Source organism: Tachypleus tridentatus, chromosome 10 (genome assembly GCF_004210375.1).
Source record: "Tachypleus tridentatus isolate NWPU-2018 chromosome 10, ASM421037v1, whole genome shotgun sequence".
NCBI lineage: Eukaryota > Metazoa > Arthropoda > Merostomata > Xiphosura > Limulidae > Tachypleus > Tachypleus tridentatus.
The window spans coordinates 146,680,684-146,708,216 of NC_134834.1; the positions used below are offsets into that span (position 1 = coordinate 146,680,684).

The following is a 27,533-nucleotide window of genomic DNA, read 5'->3' on the forward strand; positions in this document are numbered from 1 at the left end:
GTTGTTATTTTTTATTGTTCACACTTCCTTGAAACTTGCTTGTACAGATCCAAAAAGTTCATTAAAATCTTTCAGTCTCGTTTTATGTCGTCTTTCTCGTACTAGTTCGTTATATTTCCACGTATTGTGTGGATGGATGTTAACGTTTTTTGAGAAAATAGTTCTATTCACTGAGCATGCGTATGTAGGAAATTCTTCGCTATGTCTTCTTGAACGCAATCAAATGGAACGGGATGTTTAGCTTTCTTTGTCCGATCTAATGACATCTCGTGAGCTGCTCTGGTGATGTTAAGCCATCTGCAGTTCGTGTAACTTCCTCGTCATGCGAACGTTGAAATTTCTGAGAATAAAAATGGCACCTTCCTTCAGAAAATTATAGCGTGAGACAAATTATTTTACGTTTTATTTTTCCTTGTGAATGAGACATTCGTTCTCCACGCACACAGAAGTAGGTAGCATCCACTGTTTGTTAAAATATATATTTAGTGAGATGTATTATACATTCAATGCAAGCACTAGTTTGGGCTCTTGGTCAATAATGATGAAATATTAAGAGATTTACCAAAGAAAAGTGTTTTAATTTATTTTTATTTTTGGAACAGGACTTTGTCTGCCCTTTCCAGCCCCCCAATTCTCCAGTGACACAGAAGTATGTTCGCAGGCTTTTACCGTAGTGGGCACAAGATAGATAGCCGTTTGTGTAACTTTGTGCTTAATAATAAATAATAACCTTTCTATAAGGTTGTCTTTTGTTTCAGTTTTTCACATTAAATTCCTGGGTAGTCTAGGGTGAGAAATTATGTCGTGGATTCCATGCACCTAGCCCTTTATCTACTTTTGTTTTAAATTAGTTTCAAATTACTGCTCGTATATACGAGCAGAACAATTACGGCCAATCACCATCTTACTGTGATACTTTCCATTGTCTCTTGTTGCTTGCTATTGGTTCGTTATTTTATTTTCTGTATACCGTCATCCAATATTTACTTATTCTCGTTTTCTTTTCAGATTATTCCTTTCATGCCGTAGTCTTCCACTGACGGTTATTGTCAGAAGATGTTAGTATGTAGCGTTAAATATCCTGTGAATTATGTTTACCGGGATAAACATGCCTTTACATTGTTACTGTCGTTTTTCGTCCAAGACCTGCGACCTTTATCTCACGTTGTCATAAATACCTACTGTCGATATACTCTTGTTATCAGGAATCTAAAGTAATTCCCTTTGGTGGATAATGTTAGGCATTGCTTTTCTATTACGTCTAAGTAAGCTAAGAGTTTAAGAGTTGTGCAAACCAATGTGTTTGATAAACACACACACACACACACACACACACACATATATATATATATATAGATGTATTTGATACGTTTACATGAGAAAAGTGGGCGTCACTTTTACTTTTAAACTACCACAGAAATCTGGGAGTGATTCCAGTGTCTGCCTTATGTTCCATATAACCTTCCGCCTTTTGAAGAAGGGAGTACTTTATACGACAGTTGTTTCCATAGCAACGGCTGCGGCCATACATTTGTTGCTTACTGAACATTGATCAGACGGTCTTAAGAGAGAGAGAGAGAACTGTAGGTGACCATACTCTCGATCAGGGTGGCTGTCGTGGGAAATGTTAAGTGTAAAAATTAGCTAGAAGTGGGGATACAACCTTTCTACGTGGGGTCGCTGCCATCTTGGAAATCAGGTAAGAAACGTTTCAGCATAACGAGTAGGTTAGGTATGCAAGGAAGGTGAGGCATTACAGGTGCGAGGAAGTAAGTACGACTTGATATCATCGTGAACCAGTCTGTTTCGTAACAAACACTTCTGCTAACAAATTAACACACGCACAAATCGTCATTCTGCACATAAGATCCGAAGCTGGTTGTAATAAGTGGATAACAATTAGATGACATACGTTCGAGAACCTTCGTTGTTTGTCGAGACGAGTGTTTAACAAGCCGCATCAGGAGGTGAAAGACGAATGACAGTACTTCTCAGAAAGTTCCTAATTTTTAGTTTCGTGAGATTTTTTATTAATACCCAGGTCATTCACTCGTGTTCCACGTATAATAAAAATACGTGATAGTTGAGGTATGATGGAAAAATAAGCTGGTTAGTAGTGTAGGATGGCTAGACAGTTGTCAGGTTAATAAGGTAGGATGGCTAGACAGTTGTCAGGTCAATAAGGTAGGATGGCTAGACAGTTGTCAGGTTAATAAGGTAGGATGGCTAGACAGTTGTCAGGTTAATAAGGTAGGATGGCTAAATAGTTGTCAGGTTAGTAATAGGATAGCTAGATAGTTGTCAGTTGGCTCAGGTTAATAGGATGGCCAGATAGGATGGCTAGACAGTTGTCAGGTTAATAAGGTAGGATGGCTAGACAGTTGTCAGGTTAATAAGGTAGGATGGCTAGATAGTTGTCAGGTTAATAAGGTAGGATGGCTAGATAGTTGTCAGGTTATGGCCAGATAGTTGTCAGGTTAGTAAGGTAGGATGGCTAAATAGTTGTCAGGTTATAGCTAGATAGTTGTCAGGTTAGTAATGTAGAATGGTTAGATAGTTGTCAGGTTAGTAATGTAGGATGGCTAGATAGTTGTCAGGTTAGTAAGGTAGGATGGCTAGATAGTTGTCAGGTTAGTAAGGTAGGATGGCTAGATAGTTGTCAGGTTAGTAAGGTAGGATGGTTAGATACTTGTCAGGTTAGTAAGGTAGGATGATTAAATAGCTAGTGTTTAGCCAACTATTGGCCTTTCCGCTTCCTTTTAGATTTTTACGCATTGTTTCGTTTTTACTTTGTTTTCATTTTTGCTTTTAATAGAGTTTTACTTTCTATTTTATTTTTTACACTTAAAGGTAGTGTTTTTATTTGTATAAGGGTCAGAAAGTTATTTACCAAATTCACTACATAAAGAGATTAAAGTAATATACTAGTGATGCTATCACGTGGTACTACTGCTTTCTTTGATTATTCAAACTGCAGTCTCCTGTTTTCCCTTTCCTTTAACGATATTTTTATAAGTATCGGTGTTATTTTTAAACCTTACAGTTCCCTCTTTTAGGGTTATGTAAAACATATCTGTTTCCTCCTTTGAACATAGTTTTTTTTACACATTATGATATCATTTTTAATGGCAACATATTAACTTCCAGTTCAATTTGAAAATACATTTGACCATGACCACCTTTTAGTGTGAATCTATAGAAACTGTAACTTCTGGTCATTTGTTCACTGATTTCTATCAGGTATTTCATGTTAGTTTGGAATTAAGCACAAAGCTACACAATGGGCTATCTGTGCTCTGCCCACCACAGTATCGATATTAAAAAAAAAAATGTGTTTATCATTTTGCTCTAATTTTATAATCCCACCTAAAATTTTCGGGGAAAGAGGTATAGTAGTGTCATTAAATGTGGTACACACTTTCTATATGTTGATTATAAATCCATCCCTACATGGCCATGTCGTTAAGGTGCTCGACTTGTAATCAGAGGATCGCGGGTTCGAATCCCCATCACACTAAATATGCTCGCCCCTTTCAGCCGTGAGGGCGTTACAATGTGACGGTCAATTCCACTATTCATTAGTAAAAGAGTAGTCCACGAGTTGGCGGTGGGGGGTAAAGACTAGCTGCCTTCCCTCTAGTCTTACACTGCTAAATTAGGGACGACTAACGCACATAGCCCTCGAGTAGCTTTGCGTAAAATTACAAAAAACAAACAAAATTATAAATCGTTTTAAACAGAAGTTTATTTAAGGTTACTTATCTTGGGGATGGGGAGAAACAGTATTGATTTTATGGCTAAAAAAATTATTAAAAAATGGTTTTCGTGCAAAGACAAAACAATAAAATATCCACATAAACATACCGTGTGGATGAAGTCGAAATTTTGCCGCAGCCATAAGTTCCAGTCGATTTTAGATAAGTACAAAGATCTGAAAACAATTCATTACCTTACGGTTCAAAATGTCGACTTAAAGTATGGTAATATTTTACCGCTTAAAAAGGAAGCATTTTTTTCTGTTAATTAGTAAGTTAAAATAGTAGTAAAATATGCCCATTTCCTGGTAGCTCAAGGGTCAAGTTTGTGGACTTATAACGCTAAAATTAGGGTTTAGATATCGACAGTGGTCACAGCACAGATAGCCTATTGCGTAGGTTTTTGCATAATAACAAATTATTAACTTTGTTTCATTGTATACCTGGCATTTATCATTATAATACTTTCAATGTTTTATATGATGCATGATACTTTTTGAGCTTGTATTGTTCTCAGATCCGTATGAAGCGGAAAGTTTAGTCAGGCCACAGTCTGACCACTTTTCCGTGTTATATAAAACTTGTCCATTGAAACTCGCTTCTTTGAGTCCAATACATTGCATTGTATATATGCAGTATATATAGTTAAAATAGGCCAAAATTCAATCTCATAGCGTTCAGTTAAAAAATATGGGGAATGGGGGACGTGCCCCCTTACTCCTCTGACCATTCCAAAACTGTTTCCTACAGGAGAGAATTGTTATCATGCTGAATTTGTCAAGAGAAATTATTTGTAGAGATGATTATTTAGGAAACGCTATCAGAATGAAAAAACATTAAAAATTAGAAATTCACACTTAAATTACCGACTTATTTGCTCACTATTTACTTCCGGTGGAATCAACATTTTGATTACTTTTACGTATTTCACACGTTAGAACACTAATTGTAAATAATTGATCAAAACAGTTCGTTGAAGTACTTATTATCCATCTAAACATATATATAAATATATTTTAAGGCAATTCATATGTTGTTATGGGGGACCTTGCATAATCGTGGATTTACAAGCTTTTGAGATAAAATTTATAAAACATGTTTTAGAAAGACGTATGGATACCTTACCAGTAATGTTATAGTTAATTCAATCAATCTGTAGAGTCAAAACATTATCTAAATGCCTTTAAACAAGAGAGAACCCTCAATTGCTGCGGTTGTAATTAGATCTCAAATCGATCAAGAGAAGGAATTATGACCTAAAAGTTTGTACTCGTAAAAAAACACAACCTCAGAGACGTTCTATCAACCACTATGCCGCGGCTAAAAAATATGCTTTTGCTTGAATTAAGGGATTTTGGTCCATTGTTTGTTTTATATATAATATAAATATAATTGGTCAAGATACTCTTCAAACTCGACTTTTTGAATCATCACCGCCACAAAATGGCAAAATTCTCCATACAAATCGCACGACGACAACCCTAGGCTGAACAAACATAAATAAAGTACATGTTTGTTGACTTAAAATTTCCTTTTATCGACAGTAAAGTACTTTTCTTCCCGTGGTAAGTAGAACTATTTCGTTTAACGGAAATCGTTTGTTAGTTACGTATAGACAGTGCAAGAAGACCTTGAAAAAAACAAGAACAACAAAAGCTTATGCAATCGAACATGGAATTAAAACTCATCTAAGATGTTTGAAAATTGAACCTCAAACATGCGGCGAATTGTTGTGGTTCTATTAAGACGTGAATAATACAAAAATAATAAACAAACCAATTTTGTTTATTCTATTTATTTTTTTTCTTCACGTTATTTCGGAAGAATGTTTTGATGCACTTCTCATTATTCAGAACGGAACTTTAACGACTTGTGGCAGCCTCTAACGGTTAAAATTAACATTATTAATGAGAGTTCGAGAATTATGATTAAAGTAATTTAGTATCTTTAAGTTTAATAATATTTTACAAGTCTAATTTAGTTTTCGAACTTGATAAGCGAATTTTACATTATAAATCATATAGAGATAATTAAGTGACTTCAAATCATCTACACAAAATAGTGTTATTATCTTAGGAACAGTTTTCATACCGAAATCAAGACAATAACGAAACTTAAGTACAACACACAACTTTATGGTCGCGAAGCTTTCGAGGGGCATCATCCTGTAATTCCTTTCTTTTATCAGGGCTTAACCTTCAAATGCTATTATTTACTTTCTGTTATAATTGTAAGCGTAAAACAAGGCCTAATATAAAACTGTTTCCGTTACTGTTATTAAACTTAAGCTTACAAAGATATTTTGTTTTGTAAAAATAATTTTTACATTAATTTTTTATATGCACTGTATACTAATAGAACCGGTTTAGTATTATTTGTTCGATTTCCCGTGGTGAACACAGCAGATATCCCAATGCTCTGAAAACCAACCAAACAAACCGTTGTAAGTCCGTAAACTTAGAAATATCCCACCAGGTTATCCGGCTTAGTAATTCCCTCGTATATGGTTATCGTTTTCGAAGGCCATATCTTCTGTGCAGTATATGAATATTTTAATGTGTATTTTCTAAGAGACTTGCTCACCCAACCCCCGCTCAACAGCACAGCGGATTTGAAACGCTAGAAACCGGGTTTCTACACCCGTTGTGGGCAGAACACAGTTAGTTTATTGTGTAGATTTGTGCATAACTTCAAAGAAACTCTGAAACTTTACCTATTTTTTAGATAAACCTGATTAACATAATACAACGTTTTACTTCATTAAATAACTTATTCTAGAGAGTATTCGGGAAAGCAACTAAGCCTCATGACAAACAAACAGTATCGATTATTCTGTTCATTGTAATTATATAAGTATCTTGAATTGTTTCATTCTGAAACACATTGGTTACAGTCAGCTTTCATTTCCAGTCAAGAGTTCGTTTGTCTATTCGTTTTAGTCCAAAGTTATGCAATAGGCTATCTGCGCTCTGTCCACCACGGAGAATCGAACTCCAGATTTTAGTATTAACAGTCTATAAATTTATCAGCCCACAGTGACTTCAAAAAAAACTAAGAGAGAACTACTCAACTAGCAGAGTTATATGGATATGTTTTCAATTTTTATCATTAATTCGTTAGGAACATATGCACATTTTTTATCGTTCTGAATTAAACTGAAGCATTTGTCGTATTGTTGTGTTTTCATTGTTACTATTACCTTTGTAGAACTGCCACACTGCACGAGCACTGATGTTCTGCACAAAGGGAGAAAATTGTCCACGAACATTTCACTTGAGTGTTCTGCTATCGTATAAAGAAAAATAAACTATTTATTATTGCTTTTTCACATTAGACACACCTTTGGAAAATTTCGTGTAAAACTTGGAGTATGTGCAACAAATAACGTCTTCGATTTTAGAGCCACACCACGACGTTACCGTCCGTGTCGCCACAACTATTTGTTTTGTCTGTCGACCGTACACCATCACAGTAACACTGCAGCCTAGTTTCTATTGCAAAAAGCAAACAAAACTCCTCCATAAGGTTGTCAGGTCAAAAGCACACCATTTCCCCTGAGTGCTTCCCACAATCAATCTAATGTGTGAGTAAAATGTTTTAACATTTTACGTATCAACACTCAATCACTGCAAAATTCATAGACGTTGCGTTTAACAACGTGATTGATATATTTTCTTATGGACAAACATGAATACCTATCTCATGCTACAGCTGTTTGAAGTATGCAACGACTGAACGGGACGTATGACTAGAAGTCTTAATTTGGTAAAACCAAACGGTGTTGGCTTTATTTCCTAACAGTTGTTTTTTAAATTTGCGCAAAACTACACTAGGGTTATCTGCGCTAGCCGTCTTTAATTTAGCAGTGTAAGATTAGAGGAAAGATAGTCATCACCACCCACCGCTAACTCTTGAACTACTCTTTTACACTTTTTGGGATTGACCATTACATATAACGCCCATACGGCTGAAAGGGCGAACATGCTTAGTGTGAAGGGAATTTAAACCCGCGACTCTCAGATTACGAAATGGGCCTCATTTTCTAACGGAGATACATTCTTATGTCGTGAAAAGTTAGCTGGGGCATAAAGACAAAATTTGCTCCTGACACTTCGATTCGTGGATCCTCTCCTGTTACAAGCTGCTTGCCAAGGCTTGGGTACAGGTTAATTCATGTCTATTTTTTATTTTCCAAGCTGAGATTCCTGGTGGCAAATTAGTAATTAAGTTTTCGTTAAGATCTCAGGTTTGACAATTCAATAAAGCTTTGCTCTAAAAAAAAACAGCAACAAACAAAATTCCCCCTTGAAGTATAAGATATCCACTCATCTTGTAAATTCCAGCGTTTTATCTTGTGAACAGAAGTTTCTGAATATTATGCATCTGAAAATCTATGACATACTTTGACTATAAACAATAAATTTTCTATGGCATAGCTCTATCTACGCAATGCCAAACAGGGACAATATGTATTTCTTATGGACGTAACTTCACCTCAACTTTATATTGGCTAAACCTGTTGCGTGACATGATGGTGTGCATATTGGAAACCATTTGCAAATAATTTACTCAACGCTCAGTGTAAGCAGCAACTGTGAAGTAAGAGTTGTTTTCATTTCATTTTTAGTTTTGGATTTAAAATAAAAGTCCTGGAGGCAAAGGAGTTCTCAAAGTGTGCAAAGAAATGTTCCAATTTTATATTCAGTCGAGGAAAAAGTATATATAAAAACAGCATCAACAAATGTGACGAACATGTGAAACAAAATTAACATTCAATTCATATTTGTTTGATATAAGGTGCTTCGACAAACATTTATAGTAAGTACATGAAGGTTGGAACGGTTGAATATTGGACTGTCGCTTTATATCCTCAGTTCAACTTAAATAGACAGTTTCTTTCGTTGTATTTCTGTGTTTAACATACATAACTTAGGTTAAATATTACTATAATTTATATACTGGATTCTTATTAATAAAGCTTGTTAACAATAACCAACCAGGTTCCAGATAGTAAAGATTTTAACAAAAATTCAACTGTTTTTTTAATGAAGAGAATTTAATTACAAACAGTGAAATACGTTTATTTAGACAGAATTAAAGGTTTGTACAGAAACAAAGGTTGTTGTCAGAAACCACTAACAATGATTTTAATTACTCAAATCGAATAAAATCACGAGAGCCAAATAATAACAATTCTACAATCTTCTGTGTCAAGTAGAACCTCCGATTCATAGAGTTTAACCAATGATTATCAACTTCTTAAAGCTAAGAACCCATTTGTAGACAGTGATGGTTAGTCATAGCACAAAATAAATTTATTGTAAAAATTATTTGGTCTATTACTACTGTTACCTATTTTCAAGGCCCGGCATGGCAAGGTGGTTAAGGCACTTGACTCGTAATCCAAGGGTCGCGGGTTTGAATCCCCGTCACACCAAACATGCTCACCCTTTTAGCCGTGGGGGCGCTATAATGTGACGGTCAATCCCACTTTTCGTTGGTAAAAGAGTAGTCTAAGAGTTGGCGGTGGGTGGTGGTGACTAGCTGTCTTCCCTCTAGTCTTACACCGCTAAGTTAGGGACGGCTAACGCAGATAGACCTAGTGTAGCTTTGTGTGAAATTCAAAAGAAAACAAATAAATGTTTTCAGAATATTTGTGAGAATTCCCAGTATTAGTTGTAGTTAAATGTTATTATCCATAGGATTATTATCCAGTAACGTCAGTTGTCCTAGTTTTACATCTAACAAGCTTCACATAGTCTGCTCTGTAGGTATTTTACTAAATTCGACTAGATAAATCAAGAGATTATCTCAAAACGTCAGAGTGATGTCTTGACGTAAATACTTCTTGATAGGTCGGAAAGTAAGAGTAGTCACGCCCTTTCTCTTCTCGGACTTTAAATCAATCAATTGTCTTAAGTGTAAAATAATCAGGTGGCTGCTATGCTATATGTCGCAAGAGCATCTCGTCATGAAATTGGTTTGACAGTTCGGAAAGCAACAAAAACACTATTTCATCTCAGTTCATTTCTGTCCCAACTCGTAGTTAAACAATTAATCTCAATCATAACGAGTAAAGGGACCGTTTTAACGTCGTGGTCGATTATCAGAGCGGATAGAATACGACTTATCACAAACAGCCAGACATGTATAACAAATCAGTGATGACGAGAAAACCCACTTGTACAGAAAAATACATATGTACAACAAATGTTTTCTTCCCCATCAGCTAAGACACGATAGTATGTCATAGTTTTCTCGTCATCAGAGTCAGCTTGTTCATCCACCTCTTATTCCTAAAGTTACCAGGTTTTAAGCTTTTCATCAGTAATATAGAGTTTAGACTTGTTTATGTGTAACTTGTACTTTACTTCAGTGAGTTGTACCAGATCAGCCACAACTATATTTTTTCAATGCTACAGGCGTGTAACACAATCACATCTAGTTTCAGGCTTAAATTTTGTTCCATTAAAGCCTCTTTTACTTATCAGGCTGGCAAAGCCTATATTGGTCAGGAACTTTACTCACTGTCCAAACAAAGTGTTTGGGGAATCAATTGAATGATATAAAAAACAATAAGTGCTTATCCAAGTCAGTGGAGTGAGGGTTAAAAAACTGTAAACATGTACTTCACAGCCAACACTGCCCTTTCAACCATATCTTTAGATTGAGAATGATGTGGTGAAATGCGTGTTTTCACCTATCCCAACACTCGACACATCTCTGCAAACAACTGGCTCTTAAACTTAATGCCTTGATCCATGTAGATAAATTCTGATGCCTCAAACCATTTTCTTACCCAAGACATCTGTGACAGACTGTAATAACATGCCATCCAGTGGATACACTTTGGCATACTTAGTAAAGTAATTGTTAACAACAAGAACATGATGATTTTTTCCAGAATAAAACCTACCACTGTTTGTTTCAATTTTTCCTGGTGCATCAGGTGTTTCTCCTGAGAAGTGCACTAAGAGCAGTCTTTGCGTGAATGTTGGCAGAAAACCAACATATACAGTGTTATAGTGCACAACATAATGCAAATCTCTGAGGACCACTAGCTGCATCACGAGTTGACTTCCACATTGTAATGGTTCATAATGACATAGTATAATTTTATGCAATCATAACTGACTATAAAAATACCAGTTTTTGTACACATCACTACTATGGTTCCACACTACATTTCTATACACAAGTAGCATCCATTCCAGCTTTGGATCCTTCAGTTGCACTACTATGGTTTCACACCACATTGCCACACACAAGTATCATCCATGCCAGCTTTGGATCCTTCAGTTGCACTACTATGGTTTCACACCACATTGCTACACACAAGTATCATCCATGCCAGCTTTGGATCCTTCAGTTGCACTACTATGGCTTCACACTACATTGCCACACACAAGTAGCATCCATGCCAGCTTTGGATCTGTCAGTTTCTCCAACCAAAGTTTCCAATTGGTCATTCAAGATTGTTACCCAAATATGTGCTTGCCATTTCTTTTATATTTCATGTAATTGCTACTGTCACGGCTTTATCCACTGCATAATGCCCAGGATCTGAACATTCAACAAACAGGTGTGATATCATGGATTGCGTGATAATCCTGCATACTTTCCATGCAGCTGAAATAGGCTTTGCTGTATAACGTGAGTCATACTCTTACGTGGATTTGGAAGTTCATCAGACATTTCATTGATGCATGGCACATTCAAATGATGACCTACCTACCATATGAATAATGGTAGTAATGGTTTGACAGATACTACACCTGTAAGCAGTTTTTTTTTGTGACACAGTAGTGCATTCAGGGACATTTGGAATATATATTTACACATTGTATTCCTTCCTTCACAAGTAATAAAACTAAACTATTCCACTGTCGTTGGCATCTGTATCCAGGATGAGTGAATAATTTTGAAAATTGTCATCATTGTCGCTTATTTGACCAAAGAGCACTTGAAACTGAAATGTAGCTTCTCGTCCTCATTTCTATACAAAACGTGGTCCATATTAAGTTTACACACACAGTGTTGCGCCCATCTTAGAGAAATCGGCCACAAAATGTCAATGTATATACGTTTTATAATCCTCAGCTTGAGACTTCAGTTGTTCCAAAATCTTTCTTGGATGTCGCACAATGACTGCAACACCGTGATTGCAACTAAACTGCATAACCTCATATTAGAAATATTCAGTTGAAACTGAAAAGATAACCAAATGGCTATAGTCATGGACTATTACTTCTACAACACTTTTACTCACACTGTATACGAAAGTGCGAATATTTGTACAGAAAACATGCTTTTTGCGTTCGTTTTACCACTTCAGTAGAATTTGATAATGTACATGACTACATCCGTAATACAATAGTAAATAATGTTTGCACATTAGGAGAAACTGGTGTAATCTTCACAATGTGCACTACACAATTCACTCTTCAGTCTGGTAGGCACTGGACAGTTTCTGTTGCAGAACTGTATTTTGCTTCACGCAAAATAAAGAGTGATTGATAATGTTTGCACCATACCAGTGCTTGAACCTAGATTAGAAACAACCACTTTTGCTCAGTGTATTCATTGCTGAACCAGTTAGTTTAGCACTCTGGTACACAGTAATGTTCTGTTGTTTTTTCATTATTGATCAAGAACTCATTATGATCATATTTCTTGTCAAATCCCATAGTGTCCTCGAGCATCTGACATTGTCTGGAATCTTAAGGTCCAGATAAATGCACATCATCATGAATATGGTGTTCTTGAGTAACATCATAAAGGGATGACTTGACCTATGGTAATGGATACTTCATTACTTTCCAGAATGTTCTCGGCCTCTCTTCTGTGGTTATGGAACGTATCCCACCGTTCTTCTGAGCTCTTTTTGGCTCCACACAGTGTCTTGCGACGAGGTTTCTTGTTCATGAGGTTCCAGAAGTCCAAAAGAGAAAATCTAAAGTCTCGACATATTCATTCTTCAACTCTTGGTTCCGAAGACCTATCGACAACAAAGATATAATACTTGTTATTACCACGATCTTTCTCTACTGTCATATTTTCCTGCATATGGAGTATGACCATTTGAGATTGTTAGTGGTGCCAAGAATTGCCCAGCAAGGCGTGATTCACCTCTTGGTCCACGGATCGATAACGCAGATATTTCTCTCACTATGGCCGAAGAAAGCTCAAGAAGGCTTCTACCAAACTATCATTTTCTCAGACCAAGTTCTTATCACCACCCTTTCTCGTCTGTGCCATAAGTAAAAACGTGGTCATGATAGCACAGAATATAAACGTTGTTATATCAGAATTGGAGCATGTCTGTGAAATAAAACATTGTAGTTTAAAGTGTTTGAAAGAGGGAGAATTTGGCAAGAGACTGATTTGTTTACTCTACCTGGATATTTTTATATGATAAACAACTAATTTCAACATTGACTAAAGAATCAACACAGTCATAAGTGACTGAATGCATAAGACTTGAAAAGTTTAAACATTGTCACACATAATTACGTTTTAACTTATGTACCACTAAATACTGCCATAAGTTTGAAATATTCATGTTCTGAGTTTTTCTTGTAGATATAAAAGGGATTTTTTTCAATAAAATCGTTCAGTGCAGGTAATATACTGAGGATGTTCTCTCTGAAATGGTAAAAAAGAGGAGATCAAACAACCTTTGACAGAAGCAAAGTCAAATCCTTACATAATGTAGGTGTAGTTTGGAAAAACAATTGCAAAACCAAAAAGATGACTGGTGGTTTAAGGTGCGATATCTGAAAATAATTATTAGACTCGTGGAATAAGATAGATATTATAGCATTCTAGTCCATTATACTGTTACTTCTAATAAGAAGATGAGTGGACAGGATTTCATAATGCAAGCTGATGACTGCATACTTTAAAGGCATGTCAAGCTCATTTGACATTACTTTAAAGTTCAGGTGATATCCAGCGATTCTAATTGCTGGAATAAATGCCCCGCTGGACTCCATTATCGATAAGAGTACCAACTGTACTAAAGAATGTCTCTGTACAGCTTCAAGAAAATAGAAAGAAATTAAACCAGAAAACATCTAGACACAATGTGCAAAGATATTATGCTTGCTTTCATTGATAGCCCGTGTGGTCACGTTAAATATTGGTATTAAAAACCTTAAAAGACATTATTTGTGTGCTAATTTTCTAATAATACCCTGAGATTAATTTGTAAAATACGTGAAATTATAATTATTGAAGCGTTCTGATACGTTTGCACAGTGCTATACACATACATATTCACACACACGCACATTAAGATTTGTTAATATAAAACATTCATCGCACTCCAGCCGTAATCCAACGGTCATCCCTGTGATAACAACACCCAAAAGCGTTGAGGATATCTTACCTACAAGACAAAACCCACAAAAACAGATCAGAAACCAGTTAAGAGTCATGGACAATTATTTAAGAGTCCAAAATTGTGTGCTAATATTGTGCTTATATCTACAACGTCTCCAGTCTCACTCCTTTTTACAGTCTGCAGTCAGTTGTGGGTTTGTATTAATTAAAAGTGTAAGAATAACAGTGGATCTTAGTTGTAATAGAAAACCATTTGGAATTACGTCTTACGTATGTTATTAAAAGATGCTGTTAAATGTGGCAAATTGGATTATATTTAATAATGTTTTTTTTCTTTTGTTTTTTTTTTCGCGCTAGGCTACATGAGGGCTACCTGACCCCAGCCGTTCCTAATTTAGTAATGAAAGACAAGGCAACTTTTGTCAGCGAACAATGGGGTTGACTGTCATATCATAATGCACCCACGGCAGAAAGGCCGAGCATGTTATTTGTGATGGGAATTTGAACCTGCGACCCTGAGAGCGCGAGTCAAGATCCCTAACCAACTGGTCATTTAATAGCGCCACTAAGAATTGCTAGTGGATTTTGATTGTTAAAACTGTTTCAAATTTTCTAACTGGAACAATAAGGAAATATTATAAAATTCATAATGCACAAACTATTATAGCAATGTTTTCCATATTATTACTTAAGTAAGATAATTAAGTATTTGTTATGTAATGAACACTGAAACGGGAAAGAAATCACCTGTTGCTTTTGACTAGCTTTTGTCAGGTCTGTCAAAAAATAACATCATTAAATACATATTTATTTCTAAGTTCTGAATCTGTTACTTAAATTAGGCATTGTTTCCAAAGGTATAGGTTATTCTTCACTTAGTTGACGTAACATTATTTACGTGGGTATTTAAAAATTATTAATATTAGTGCTACTAATCATTCTTTTAATTATTATCTATAATTTTGGTGATGAAAAAATAAGACAGACAGAGGGCGCTTCACAGTATTTTATAGTAAAAATTAAGAGCAAAATTATGTCAACCCTCTCGAAGCTAAGTTTCATCTAATTTTTTTAAATCTGTATTATTATTTGTATTATAACATTATTGCATTACTATATTACTGTATTATTATAAGTAATGACTCCCTTATATTTCATTGAATGTTTAGATATATTGAAGTCTTAGAGAAATATTTGCAATTTTGTTGGAATAATTAATATCACCTATGCAGATACTGTCAACAAGTGCAAGACTCAATAATGTTATACATACTGTGTAATGATAATTAATACTTTTTCCAATGTATCTACATTGGTATATAACATCTGTTTCTTATCTTGCTCTAACCTTAAGATTCGAAATCTAAACAAGAGACAGTTTATTCTACAGATTCAGGTTGTCTGTGGCCCAGTGGTGAGCGTGCAAGGATGTGAAAATGAGAGTTCATGTTTCGTATTCCGCTACCATAAAATCATGCTCCTCAATTTTAGGGACGTGGGTGTGTTATAAGAGTCACAGTGAAATTCTACTATTCGATTGAAGTGACGGTGGGCGTTGTTAATACGTAGCCGCCTTCCCTCTAGTTTATCAGCTCAAATTTAGACAGCTATCACAAGTAGCCAATGTTCACTTCAAAATTAGGGACAACTGTTACAGGTAGCTGGTCGATAACAAACTTCACAGGGCCAAGACGTTGAAAAGTATGGCAAGTAATATTGAACGAAACTCTATTTAGGCACGAATTCATTCATTCAACGTTAAAGAGAGTTGTACTGTTTAGCAGCATGTTTTATTAAAATCACAAGTTCGAATTTTAATGATGTTTGATATAACTTATATTTCATGTTGAATACTCCCAGTTATATGGCAGGCTACGAATATTTACATTTCAATAACTTTGTCATATTTTTGTCTAATGTCTCGCGAAGAAAAAACAATTTAGTCGTGAAATAAATAGGCGAATTTATGTCCTCAAATAAATTGAAGTACGTGGCTTGACAGTTAGGTCGCTCTACTCGTAACCTATGGATCGCGAGTTCAAAATTTTATCGCGTGCTTGCCCTTTCAGCTGTGGGGTCATTATTATGTGATTGTCAAATTCGTTGACAAAGAATATTACAAGAATAGGCGGTAGGTGGTGTTGACTAGATTACTCTAATTTAGTCTATCACTTCTCAAGTAGGGACACTAGCGCAGATGGTCTTTGAGTAGCTTTGTATGAAATTCAACAAACAAAGAATCGTATGATATGGCGAGCTTTTATCGTCAAGTATTTAATCAAGCTTTCGTAACTAAACGACGATGCGGATTTCCGTCTTCATGTAACGAGTGACGAGACAAGTTTTCGTATTCAAATAACTGAGTTTCTTTTTCGTCATGTACTGAGTCTAAAACCTCCCCTTTACCCCTGGGGAGAGATTTCATAAATATCTTGTCATCTTGAGAATTTGGTGCAACTAAGAATTGTTGGAATAAAACTATCCTGGAATGTCTACAAGTTTCATTTTCTGGTATACCCACAACTAAGCCAATTTATTTCAATGCTAATGTTTCTCCTTAGAACTATGCGGTGACATAATATGCAAAAAAGGAAGAGATCCTGAAAAAGTACAAATATTTGATAATAATAATTTAAGAGAATCTAGTTGGTCTGGTTGATGGAGAAAACCATGTAATAAATAACGGAATATATTCACGAAAACACGATACATAGCTAGATAATAAAAAAACACAATACATAGCTAGGTAATAAAAAATACACGATGCATAACTAGATAATAAAAAAACGATACATAGCTAGATAATAAAAAAACACAATACATAGCTAGGTAATAAAAAACACGATGCATAACTAGATAATAAAAAACACACGATACATATCTAGATAATAAAAAACACACGATACATATCTAGATAATAAAAAACACACGATACATATCTAGATAATAAAAAACACACGATACATAGCTAGATAATAAAAAACACACGATACATAGCTAGATAATAAAAAACATACAATACATAGCTAGATAATAAAAAACACGATACATAGCTAGATAATGAAAAACACGATACATAGCTAGATAATAAAAAAACACGATACATAGCTAGATAATAAAAAAACACGATACATAGCTAGATAATAAAAAATACGATACATAGCTAAATAATAAAAAATACCATACATAGCTAGATAATAAAAAAATACGATACATAGCTAAACAATAAAAATACCATACATAGCTAAATAATAAAAAAACACGATACATAGCTAGATAATAAAAAAAACTTAGGTTTCAGTTTCAGGCCTACAAGATTCAAAGCGACTAAATTCCCTAATGTTTTTACTCCATCATGTTCGTTGTTAGGGGTACTAACTTTATACGTTAAGGGTAACGATCTGTTAGTTTATTAATAATGTCAAGTGTTTCATAGTAGCTACAACTAGTACTTTTTTGACTACATTAATATTAATGTCCTGAGTTCAAATTCCTCTTCTAAAGTTTCCATGTTTTTTTCTGTATGGGTTATTCAAATATTTTATTTTAAATTTGAAACTCACAAAGCGGTACATTGGTGAAGTTAGTGGCTCCAGTGACTGAGCGTGTAATATAATGATGAAATTACTAATTCTAGTGAGTGGTCCTGCAAAACATTGGTAATGTTAGTAACTCCAGTTAGTGGTGATGTAGTATATTAGTAACTCCAGTTAATGGTGATGTTAGTAACTCCATTTAGTGGTCCTGTAGTACATTATTGAAGTTAGTAACTCCAGTTAGTGGTCCTGTAATACATTATTGAAGTTAGTAACTCCAGTTAGTGGTCCTGTAATACATTATTGAAGTTAGTAACTCCAGTTACTAGTGATGTAGTACATTAATGAAGTTAGTGGTCATGTAGTACCTTGGTGGAGTTGGTAACTCACACTTTGTTGTTTGTTTAAGTACAGGGAAAGTGTAGGTTTTTTTTTTTGGGGGGGGGGGGTTAAAAGTAGTGAACTTAATTGTAACAATTTTATTCTATTAAGCACACATAACATGTAGATAAATAGTCTGTGGGGTAAATAAGGAGAAAAAGTTAGATTATGCTACCCAGGAGCACTTATTGAGAGAGAACGGACAGAGAAAGAGATAACGAAAGAAACTGGCAACAAAACAGTGTTTGTTGTGCAAGTAGGGGCTGATCATATAAGGAAGAGTCAATTAATAAGTGCAAGAGGTTAATTAAAGGATTTAAAGGAAAAAGCCACAAATTAATTGTGTCAGGGACACTGCCTGAATTAATTGTGGAGATGAAATGTTGAATAGGTCAGTAGGACTAAATGCTAGGCTGAAATAAATATGTAAGGATTAGCTGGTTAGACTTGTGGTATCAATGCAGTTGGAGGACGGAACTTTTTGGAATGGATGGTTTACACTTAAGTATAAATGGTGTGGCATGTTTGCAAGGGCTATTAACTCAGTTGTAAGGGAACTTTTCAACTAGGACTAGATAGTGGTGAGGGTAAAGATAAACCAAGTGAAACAAAACTGTGATGTAGGAGAAAGTTTAGCATAAGCAAACTGTAAAAGTAGTTATAAGAATAGACTTAATTGTTACTAGTGCGATACTAGAAATATAAGAAATAAAATAAATGACTTTAGAGCACTGGTAATAATTGAAGATTTTGATATAATGGGAATACTTGAAATATTGTTAAATGTAGGTGATTTTTATGACAGAAATGTCATTAAAATACAAGGATCTAAGTACTTTAATAAAGACAGAATTGTAAAGAGAGGGGCTCTGTATGTAAAAGATGAATTACATCCTGTTGAACTTGAAAATATTAAGGATAACAGCAAGGAGATTGAAATCATTTGAGTTTCTGTTAGTGGATATCAAGTAAAAACGCTTTTAGTAGAAATTTGTTACAGACCACCAGATGAAAACTGATGAAATTAGTGAGATTAAGATTTCAACTGTTAACGAAATCATAATTATAGTTTAATTTGATTTCAGACATATTAATTTGGAAATGCTAGAGACAAATCATAAAGGCGTAATGTTTGTGGAAACTGTTCAAGATGAATTTCTTCACCAATTGGGCAAGGGACCTACTAGAAATAATGTTATTTTAGATTTATTGTTAACTTCTAATGTAGAAACGGTTGAGATGGTGTAAACTGTGGAAATTTCAGATGCAGGTGATCATTCCTGTATGAGGTGGCCTGGCATGGGCAGGTAGTTAAGGCACTCAACTTGTAATCTGAGGGCCGCGGGTTTGAATCCTGGTCACGCTAAACATGTTCGCCATTTCAGCGATGGGAATGTTATAATTGGCTGTCAATCCCACTGTTCGTTGGTAAGAGTAGCCCAAGAGTTGGCAGTGGGTGGTGATGACTAGCTGCCATCCCTCTAATCTTACACTGATAAAATTATGGATGTCTAGCACAGATAGCTCTCATGTAGCTTTGCGCAAAATAATAATAAAAAAAAAACGTTTATGAGGTTTGTTTTGCTGCAATATGTAAATCAGGAAAAATGATATTTTGATTCCAAATTTAAAAAAAAAGCCAATTTTGAAGGGATGCAGCAAGAATCATCTGTTGTGAATTGAGCAGCTGAATTATTTTGGAACATTCGAACTATTTTTCAGCATTTAAAACATATATATATATATACATATATACTTGACAGAAAGTAAAGAGAAGCTGCAAGTAAAAAAAAACAAACAGATTGGCTCACAAAGGGTATAAAAAACATAATGAAAGAAAAGCATCACAAATTTAAAGATTTTAAACTGATTGGAACTATAGAAGATGATGAAAGTTGGTCAAACAGGAAATTAGTACATAGTTTGTATGAGAAAAATTGACTTTAAAATATAAAAATTAACAGTAAGGATTTTTTGAAGTACATTAATGGTAACCAAAATGTTAGGATGCTGATAGGACCCTTTAGAGATGATAAAGGAAGGCTTGTATCTGATGGTTATGAAATGGCAATGTTATTAAACTTAGCTTTTTCTTTAGTTTCTACTAATGAAGACTTAAGCAGTATTCCTCATCTTGAACAACTGACAGATGAAACCAATGTTGAACAAGACAACTACATAAATTTCAAGTTTCTTAAAATAAAATTGGGAAGGTTAAAGAATGATAAGACTCCTGGGCCAGATAATATTTCCCTGAGAGTTTTAAAGGAAGTCAAGGATTGGAAAAGTGAGCCACTTGCTACAATTTTTTAAATCCTTGAATAGTGGACAAGTACCAACAGATTGGAAATTAGCTAATGTCACTCCTATCTTCAAGGGAGGTAATAGAAGCTGTTCCACTACTTATAAGCCTATTAGTCTTACATCACTTGTGAGAAAGGTTTTGGAAAGTCTGATAAAAGATACTTTGCAAAGTTATTTAACAGAGTTTAGAATTTTATCAGATAGTACATGGTTTCACTAAGGTAAAATCTTGCCTTGCAAATCTTCTGACATGTTTTGAAACTATTACTGCATTTGTAGATGAGTGTGAGGGTGTACATTTGGTGTATCTGGATTTTCAGACAGCATTTGACATAGTGCCACATAAAAGGCTTGTAAAGAAACTTATCTTGTCTATAGGTGTTGGGAATAAGTTAACTAATTGGATGAAAGAAAAGCTTGATGGAAGAAAACAGAGGGTTTTTATAAATTATTAATGTTGCAAGTAGTGTACCTCAGGGTTCAGTATTAGGACCAGCTCTCGTTTTGATTTAAGTCAATAACATAGATGAAGGAATGGTCATTAACTTACTCAAATTTGCTGATAATATCAAGGTCTTCGGTGTTGCTGGCTATGAAGAAGATGATACTGCTTTACAAAAGGACTTGGATCATTTACTGGGTTGAGAAAATAAATGGGAGATGGATTATAGTTATGATAACTGCAAGATATCGCATATGGGTTATCATAATTTGAATTATAAGTCTAATTTAGATGGGAATAACCTTAACAGCATCATGAAAGAAAAAAGGATCTTGGTGCAATGGTTGATCAGTCTCTATAGCCATCCAAGATGCATGCTGTTACTAGAGATAGAGCAAATAAGATTTTAGGTTGTATTCACAGAAATACTAAATACAAGTCTAAAGAGGCTATAATTTCATTGTATAAGTCGCTGGTTAGGCCACATTTGGAGTATTGTGTTCATTCTTGTGCTCTTTACCTAAGAAAGACATTGACTTTTGAAAAGGTTTCAGTGGAGGTTATTAAAATGGTACCTAGGATGTAGAGGTTGTCATCTGAGTACAGAATGAGATCCTTAAAATTGTTTTATCTTGAAAAAAGAAGAGTTAGAAGGGATCTGGTCAAAAAGTTTAAGATTGTAAAAGGAATTTCATCGACATATCTTATACTTAACAGTAAGAATTATAGAATAAGGGGACACAAATATAGATTAAAGCAAGGTAAAAACTATCTTAAGCTAGGACAATCTTATGTTTCAAATATGGTGGTTGGCCTATGGAATGGGTTGCTTTCTGATGTTGTATGGGCAGTAAATTTGAATGAATTTAAAAGAAATCTTGAGAGATATATCAGTGATAAGTGTTGGCTTTATTTTTTTTTTTTTTTTTAGTTTGGCTTAGAAGCTGGGACAGCTGAAATGGTCCAATGTTGTATCTAAACATTATTATATTATGTTAACTACTAAATAAAAAAGACACCCGACAGAAACCACAAAGTTAGGAAACAAAACTAACCTTTTCAAGACGTGATATCTGGAAAGAAAAAAAAATCCGACTAACAAATATTGGTGTAATATCTACAAAAAAAGTCAAAGTACAAAACAGGGTCATCTGTTTAAAAATGTGAAAAGGAAATCAAAATACTACAAAAAGGATCAGCCATTTGAAGATGAGATACAACCATCAAAATAGCTAAAGCTGATAAGAAAGGTTATCCATACGAGGATGTGCCTAGAGAAACACTAATTGAGTGATATTAACTTTGTTCCACTGCCGATACTTTTTAAACTTTTCACTAATTCTTTGGCCTTTGTACAATTCATAACATCTACTTCTAGACAGTGTAAGTTAACACTTACAGTGTAAGTTATACCATTTAACATATAAAGTGATGTAAAGGTCTCAGAAAATTGTTTAAACTACATACTTATTCAGGCTATTATCAGGAGACTGTTTGAACTTTTGAATTGCATGTTTTTTAGACTTATCAGGAGGCTGCTGGAACTTCTCATTTACTCAGAATATTATCAGGATACACTTTCAAATAAATGTTTACTTAGGATATTATCTGGAGTCTGTTGGAACTACATGTTTACACAGACTATTCACAGGAGACTAATTGAGCCCTACGTTTATTTATTCAGATTACGCTCAGGAAACCATTTGAACTGTATATTATATACTCAGATTATTATCAGAAAACTGTTTCGGACTATATATTTACTTAGATTATTATCAGGAAGATATTTGAACTGCATATTTACCTACTCATGATATTATCAGGAGACTGTTTGAACTACATGTTTGCTCAGACTGTCATCAGGAGACTGTTTGAAATATATGTTTACTCAAGTTATTATCACGAGACTGTTTGAACAACATATTTATTACCGAGGTTATTATCATGAGATATTACTACACTTAATGTGTTTAGTAAATAGTTTATCAAACAGTGTTGTAGACGCATATTAGCAATGTAACTATGGTATTATCCAACGACTGTTAGAGGAGAGTTAAATTAGCCTAAATTATGTATTGTTTAACAAAGCCATACTTGTAGGGCTCAGCTTTCTTTACTATTTTGGTTTCTATGTATATTGGGATTACGGCCGAAAATTTGTCGTTAAGGGCAAGCATACCAAACTGATGAAATAATACATTCTAATTTCTACAAACAGGAATGGAGGTAAAGTATATTAAGTTGAAATGTGTTCTCAAGACGGCTTGTGTAGTATGGTATGGTGGGTATATTTCTAAATTTGCTAACTCTGATCGAAAGTTTTGCAAATTCGAACTGTTTTATTCAGTATAGTTGAAGTGATAGAACTTTACTTTAGGTGTGAAAACAGAGAGAATATTATTTTACCAATTACAGTACTGAAGTTTGATATAAAGTTGACAGATCTGTTGTCTGGAAGTTTTCTCCAAAGTAATACATAAACTTGGCACCTCATTTTTCCTGAATTTTTATATCGGACTTACCCATTATACCCTAATACATCTTCTTTAAAATAAACAGTGAGCTTAGTTTTGAATAAATGCTCTAAAAATAATTATTATAGGTGATACAATAAGTTGTTTTCGTAGCTTCTGTCCCTGATTTAAAGTCGTGGGTAATAAATGTGCGTTTAATTTGTTTTATAGAATTTGTATCGTATTTTATCTCGTGACTAATAAACATGCATGTCAGTCGACTTTTAACGTATGGCCCGTGTTGTGTTTAATATCCATACATTTTGTTTTCTAGCATTTGTCTTGTGTGATGCATAATAAGTATTTCTGGACCTTCTGTTACAGCTATTAACATTTTGAATATCGCATTTATATTGTTCAATTAAATATCCATTCACTAATAAGTTTCATAAAATCTGATTATTGTACCCTTTGCAGACACAAAAGGAAAATCTTTAGAGACAGTGGAACCCAAGAAAGAGACTTTTGGTGTGAAATAAACGACTGAATAAGGCTTACAAGAAAATCTTTTCTTAAAACTGTTCTGCAGTTAGAAAGAGACAAAGGAAGAAAGAACATCTGTTGACGACAGTTTTTTGTACGTTAAACATTTTGAGAAACAGACTATAGGAACTTGATCAGTACGTCTGTGTACTAGAACGCTTTTTAGAGGTTGAGGTTATGAAGTTAAGCCTTTACTAAGTGGAAAAAGATGTGACAGGAATTGTTTCTTTCATTGCTTTCCTCTGGATTTTCTGTAAAGCGATTATTTTGTTGCGATATATGATTTCTATGGCTGTGTCTTTAAGTGCTGTTATTGAGTGTGTAATATGGAATATAATAAACACATGCTAAGTTCAAGCCACTTGCTATATTTATCTGGCCCGACTTATCAAACTGTTTTGAGTAAGTCTAATGTTATACGTGATTCTTACTCGAAATCGGCGATTCAAGCGCATAATTTAAATCAAACACGTGACCTAAAGAAGTCTTCGTTTTTCGCATGTGTTGGACAGTGGTTTGATATGTTCGAAACGTTTGGAAGGACAGCTGTTTTTTTCCGGCTAGGTTATCGTGACTTAGTCACGTGCTTTACAGAATAGGAGAATAAAGAAAAAACAAATTAGTTATGATTAGTAGGACTCACTTGCAGATCTTCTTAAACTCAAAAACGAGACAAGAAATTAGGGTGAAGCGGGACCAGGAATCAGGAGTGGATTCTCTGCTCTATTCTACTACGTCAACAAATGATTCTACGTCCCTCGAAAAGCTGGGGGGATCCCCTATGCCAAACTGGTGGAGGGAGCACATACAGGTTGCTCCCGATTGGGCCCAAGTGTCCGAGGACCTTCCATGGATGTGGCAACTCCACACCTACGGCCTGGCGTGTCTCTTCCTTCTACTAGCATGTGTGGCATTCTTCGCCATTCTCAGTCTCCGAGCCCAGCTCTCGGCAAGGCCAAACCTCTCCACCCTTAATGGCTTTCTTTGTCTCCTGGGAGCCTCACGAGCCTTGGGGCTTTTCATTGATCCTTATGGTTCAAAAGAGGTATGAGTAAACGGTTCGCCTTACTGAACACCGTAACTAGAGAACATTGAAAAGAGATAACAGTAATTTTATACAGTTTTATTGTCAGATTATCGTGGCTCTATGAACTGAACGTTAACTTAAGATCAATCGATTTCCATTTTCGCGTGGATTATAACTGCTTATAAATCACCAATTTGATATACAGTTATTCATACACGAACAACGCTATCATTACAGTATACATTTTTTTGCCTTGAATTTAATTTTGTACACCCGTCAAATACATAAACAAAATATTTTGTATACATAGCAACGAAGAAATTCATTACATAATAAATTATTTTCGGTGGAAAATATAAGTGTATGAAGATGTCGCTTTTTAACACAATATCAGTTAACCCTAAAAAGATGAAATGTGGAAGTTGAAATCATGACTTGTGTTAACATTTTGATTGCCTTTGAAGTTGTACCAATTTAATCCTTAAGAATAAGAACACAAGTAATCATCCCACGAGATGTGCGAGTCTTCCATAAAACACACATGACTTCGATGATTTTATTGTCTTGAAATTTTTACATGTTCTACAGTTATTCCTGTACACTGAATCTGAGAACGATATCCACTTTTTCTCCATTAGGTACAGATTTTTCACTAAACGTCGTAACGTAATACATAAAAGAAAGATCACAACATGTAGCTTTGGGACTAAAAGACGTAGGTTTCATACACCTACACACACACAATCAGAAGATTAATGAGGCTGTATATTCGTTTGACATCAGTGTTCGTCCCTCTTCTTCAATTTGTTTGTCTCTTTGTTTAAGAAATAATGATAATAAATGTTCATTGTGGTAAACGAAATAATAATTTGATCAAAGTGTTATTTTTTCTTCACAATTTGTGATAAAAAATCCTTACGCATTAGGGAAAAAATGAATGTTATTTTCGAAACAAGCGTAGATGAGTTATAGAAAATCAGTTATTAAAACCAAAACAAGTTTTATGAAGTTTCAATTCGCATGCCAGTGCAATTAGGAATTTACAGAAGTTTCCTAGGCCTAGTTTTATAAAGCTGTTTTTATGCACTTGTTAAAATTATTTGAAGCCCATATTTACCTATGCTGTGGCTATCACGTAATATGACAAATTTTCATACTTCGAATTTATAGTAGTGACGTAATCACGGTAGGCCTGGATGTTGAGCGTGTTGGTCACGGCTCGCCCAGTGTAACAAGTTATGAAAGTTTATGTTGTTTTGGAATTACGACGGACAGGTACACTACTGAACTTCTTTAATTTGAAGGCAGGATCAAATTTAAAAACTTTAGGTCAAATTTGTAAGGAGCATTGTTAAAAAAAAAAACACACCTGTTCCTGTATAATGAATTTTGAAGTTACATTTTCTGCTTGAAATCTCCCCAAAACATAGCTTAAAAGGCCTAGGATTTTCAGTTGGAAACCTGATTCCACAACTCAGATAATGAATATTTCACTACACCTGTCGTAAGATTCTGAGGCTAGAAGTTACACAGTGTATAAAATACCATCTGAAAATGTGTTTATAGTTCTTTTTTTTCTTTATACGTCACACAAGTATCAGATATGTTCCTTATCTTTCTACGTAGATAATGCCTGTGGTGATGATTTCTATTCTGTGGGACCTAGCCTTCCCATGCTTGCTATCGGCCTTTTCCTTACTACAATTAGCCTTCCAGCAGATGACTCAAGTGAAGCTAGCGCCCTCTAGGCTGAGTAACGAAACATGCGTATCAGTTGTGATAACATCACATTTTTGTCTTGCTATTGCTTCTGATATTTTGTGGACTCTGCAAAATTCACTGATGGTAAGTGTCAGATTTCTCTAAGAATATTCTAGAACTCTCGTTATATTTAAAATTTCAGAAAATCTGTAGTTGTTGATGATTCCTTTTAAGTATGACGAGGGGCTAAAGAAATATAAGTAATTTACATTTTGCATGGTCAGGTGGTTAAGGCACTCGACTCGTAATCTGAGGGTCGCAGGTTCGAATCCCCGTCACATCAAACATGCTCGCCCTTTCAGCTGTGGGGACGTTATAATGTGACGGTAAATCCCAATATTCGTTGGTATAAGAGTAGCTCAAGAGTTGGCGGTGGGTGGTGATGACTAGTTGCCTTCCTTGTAGCCTTAGAATGCTAAATTAGGGACGGCTAGCGCAGATAGCCCTCGAGTAGCTTTGCGCGAAATTCAAAATAAAACAAATAAAACAGTACATTTTACTAATACGTATACCTATGGTGGACAGAGTAAATATAGTCCATTGTGTAGCTTTGCACTTAACAAATACCAAATCAACCAAATTATTACGCATATTCTATTTAAAGACAACTAGCTGACGTAGCTGTTCAACGCCCAAGGAAGACATAACACTCTCAATAGTTACCCTTTACATGCTCCAGGGGACTCTAATGATATATTTTACGTTTGGTGACACTCGGTCCAGTAGTTCGCTGTTTATGAGCATACATATAAACCGACTATTGTTAAATAATGATTTAGATTCTGTATTGTAAGATTCGGTGTTTCACTCCCCCGGTAAACTCATAGCTTATGACGTTAAAATTCGATGCTTAATCTGCATATAACTCATTGTGTAGGTTTGATGTAAACAAATAATCAACATACATTGGAAGGGTAATTTTATGTGCTTGAATAATTATATTAGGTACCTCTACAAACAATTAAATAAGTCTTGGTGTTCTGTAAA

At 34.8% G+C, this 27,533-nt stretch overlaps 1 protein-coding gene across 8 annotated transcripts in view; it reads left to right on the plus strand.

The window, feature by feature from the left end:
- LOC143230553 (uncharacterized) overlaps nt 1-27,533 on the plus strand; it is a 114,840-nt gene that overhangs the window by 38,945 nt on the left and 48,362 nt on the right. For 7 of the 8 annotated variants that reach the window (XM_076464311.1, XM_076464313.1, XM_076464314.1 and 4 more), the window contains 2 exons: nt 23,693-24,803; nt 26,412-26,630. In XM_076464311.1, coding sequence (XP_076320426.1) covers nt 24,384-24,803; nt 26,412-26,630 — 639 coding nt within the window. In that variant the 5' untranslated portion in view covers nt 23,693-24,383. Of the gene's footprint in view, nt 1-1,396; nt 1,700-23,692; nt 24,804-26,411; nt 26,631-27,533 lie in introns of those variants that run through there. The other variant, XM_076464312.1, reaches the window with a different exon arrangement.